This window comes from Nannospalax galili, unplaced genomic scaffold (assembly GCF_000622305.1).
Source record: "Nannospalax galili isolate Female #2095 unplaced genomic scaffold, S.galili_v1.0 scaffold652, whole genome shotgun sequence".
Taxonomy (NCBI): domain Eukaryota; kingdom Metazoa; phylum Chordata; class Mammalia; order Rodentia; family Spalacidae; genus Nannospalax; species Nannospalax galili.
The window spans coordinates 1,820,271-1,823,190 of record NW_008332152.1 but is presented as its reverse complement, the minus strand read 5'-3'; the positions used below and the strand labels follow the sequence as shown (position 1 = coordinate 1,823,190).

Below are 2,920 nucleotides of genomic sequence, written 5' to 3'. Positions count from 1 at the left end.
GCCCCCCCCCCCCCCCCCCCCGTCAGGGTCTGGAGATCCACTTTTCCGAGTGGAGTTGAGACCTGGAAGCCATCTTTGGTAGCTAACTTCTAGGCTGGCAACTGAGATAGGGGCTGTGCACTTTCCCATAATGCTAGATGCAGGTGTAGGGTCAGAGAGGGAACATATCCTATGGCAGCTGCAGGGGGTGGAATGTGAAGCAAGCCGGCCATCTCTTCAGCGTCCCGGACAGGTGCAGGGATATTCAGTGTGGAGGAAACCAACCTGTCCAGGCAGCATGCTGGGGCAGGCTTAGAGTCTGGCATGGCTTGCCCCTGTCCTTGGGTCTTCAGGCATGCAACACACATTTCTGGAGAGTGGGAACATACTCATCTCACAAGAGGTCATAACAGTTGTGTTAACTGTAGGATCATCCAGACCCCTAGACTAGCATACATTTTGTAGGGTCAGCATTTGGGGGAAGTTATTGCACTAGGAGACCCCTCCAAACTTTGGCTATTTGTTTAGTTTTTTTGAGACAGAGCCTTATGTAGACCAGGCTGACCCCACAGCTTGCTACACAGTGTGGCTGATCTTGAACTCCTGCCTTGATCTCTCAAGTGCCCGGATTATGCACATGCACCTCCATGCCTATCTGCAAACCTTGATTATCATAGTTACCTGGCCAAAGTAACTCCTCTGTGTTAGACATAAAATACAAGGTCCAAGGACCCTATCGATCCTGCACAAAGGACGAGTGGACAAAATGAAAGTAACTGGGCAAAGCAGAGTTTACTTTTACAAAAGGGTGCCTTGTGTGGTCTGTCAGATCCAAGAAGCTTGGGGCTTTTATCTCTAACGCATGAGAACTTTTCCCCATTGACTGGGGTCCAACCTCACAGCCTAAGGAATTGGCTAGTGGAAGGGAGCCGAACTCCACTATAGGCCATCAAGCTCAGGCAGGCATCAGGGCCTTTCCTTGAGTGTTACAGGGTGTGGGGCTGGGGAGAGGGCTCAGCGGTTAAGAGCACTGGTTGCTCATTCAGAGGACCCAGGTTTGAGTCCCAGCACCCACATGGCGGCTAACAACCAGCAGTAACTCCAGTTCCAGGGGATCGAAAGCCCTTTTCTGACCTCTGCAGGCATTGCACAACATGGGTGCACTTCCATACAAGCAATGTACTCATACCCATAAAATAAAAATATTTAAATAAAAGTCTTGCAGGGTGTGGTGGAATTAAATGATAAGAATTCTGCTGGGCGTGGTGGTGCACACCTTTAATCCCAGCACTCTGGAGGCAGAGGCAGGTGGATCTCTGTGAGTTCAAGGCCAGCCTGGTCTACATAGTTCCAGGACAGCTGGGGCTACAGGGAGACCCTGTCTCAAAAAAAAAAAAAAAAAAAAAAAAAAAGATCAGAATTCTGAGTTGTAAGCCAAGTTCCAAGTTTTACAGTGTTTGAAAGAAAACACTAATATCTACTGTTTCTTAAACATAGATGCATTTGGGGGAGGGATGAGGGCAGCTGGACCGTTTCCTGAGGAGGGTCTGAACAGGCCCCAGGCCTAGTGCCCCTCCCGATGGTCCACCGGGCCTCGGGCCTACTGCCCCTCTGGACAGTTCTGAAACGATTGTCTCCTCTGGTTTTGCTCCACACTAAGCTCGCGGGTGGAGGTGACAAGGTGAGGGCCCTGCAGGCGAGCTGCGGGCATCCTGGTCACCACGTGGGCCCGAGACCAAGGAAACGCGTGCAAGTGTGAGCCTCGCCGCTTGCCATCCCGCTTCCCGCGCTTTTTGGCTTGCGCAGGCGCAGAGCGGAGCCGTGGCGGAGGCCATGGGCGAGGCGGGGCGCGTCGCGGAGCAGAATGGGGTCAGAGCAGCGTTCGCGGGGGGTGGGGGGGGACGTGGGCCGCACCCCAGGTGGGGATGTGGGCGGCCACGCGGGTCTCTGTGAGTCGCCCAATCCTCGGTGTTCTGAGAGGCCTTGAGAGTGCGCCCCCCCCACTCGGCTTCAGGTGCCCGGGACCGGCCACATCCTGTCACGACCCATGAGGCGACAGAGGCGTGTGCACTTCCCGTGTTCCCAGCCCTTCCACGTGGCGCTGGCTTTGCTTTTGTTTGTTTATAATTTATTTCTTTTGGTCTTTTTGAGACAGGGTCTCCCTGTAGCCCAAGCTGGCCTGGAACTCACCGTGTAGACCAGGCTGGCCTGGAACTCACAGAGATCCGCCTGCCTCTGCCTCCGAGTGCTGGGATTACAGGCGTGCGCCACCAAGTTTGTTTGTGCCTTGGAAGCACAGGCCTGGTGTGTCGCCCAGGCCACCCTCGAACCCGGGGCAAAACCATTCTTTTCCCCAGTCTGTGAGATGTGGGGACTACAGGGGTGGGTCACCTCCCTTGAGCCCATCTGTGTGTTTTGGTACCAGATTAGCCAGGGGTGGCCTGAGCCTGGGACCCTAGCAGGGTGGGGAGAGTAGGGGGTGGGGGGTGGAGGTGGCATGCACATGGCTACAGGTTCAAGGCCAGCCTGACCTAGTGCCAGAACAGCCGGGGCTATTAGTGAGATACTTCTTCATCAGATGACTACCCCCCAACCCCCCCAAAGGGACATAGGTGAACACAGTTTGAGGTAATCAGGAACATGAAAGGCATGAAAGGAAGTTGATTTGGGTGCTGGCTTTGGTCCTCTGAAGAGGACCGTAGTCTTCTTACGATTTGCTTGTTCTTTTAGCACATGGGATTGAAAGAAGAATTTGTTAAAGTCCGGAAGAAGGATCTCGAAAGGCTGACCACGGAGGTGATGCAGATACGGGACTTCTTACCCAGAATTCTAAATGGGGAGGTCCTGGAAAGCTTCCAGAAATTAAAGATTGTAGAAAAAAGTGAGTCTTTTTTTTTTTTTTTTTTTGGGCAGGGTCTTCTTGAACCCCCCCTGGGCGGGA

The 2,920-nt window shown here is 53.5% G+C and overlaps 1 protein-coding gene across 1 annotated transcript in view; it reads left to right on the top strand.

The window, feature by feature from the left end:
- Hsf2bp (heat shock transcription factor 2 binding protein) overlaps positions 1-2,920 on the top strand; it is a 109,038-nt gene that overhangs the window by 1,066 nt on the left and 105,052 nt on the right. The window contains exons 3-5 of the mRNA XM_008827417.3: positions 1,599-1,660; positions 1,786-1,848; positions 2,710-2,860. Of these exons, the coding sequence (XP_008825639.1) occupies positions 1,599-1,660; positions 1,786-1,848; positions 2,710-2,860 (276 nt within the window). The remainder of the gene's footprint in view (positions 1-1,598; positions 1,661-1,785; positions 1,849-2,709; positions 2,861-2,920) is intronic.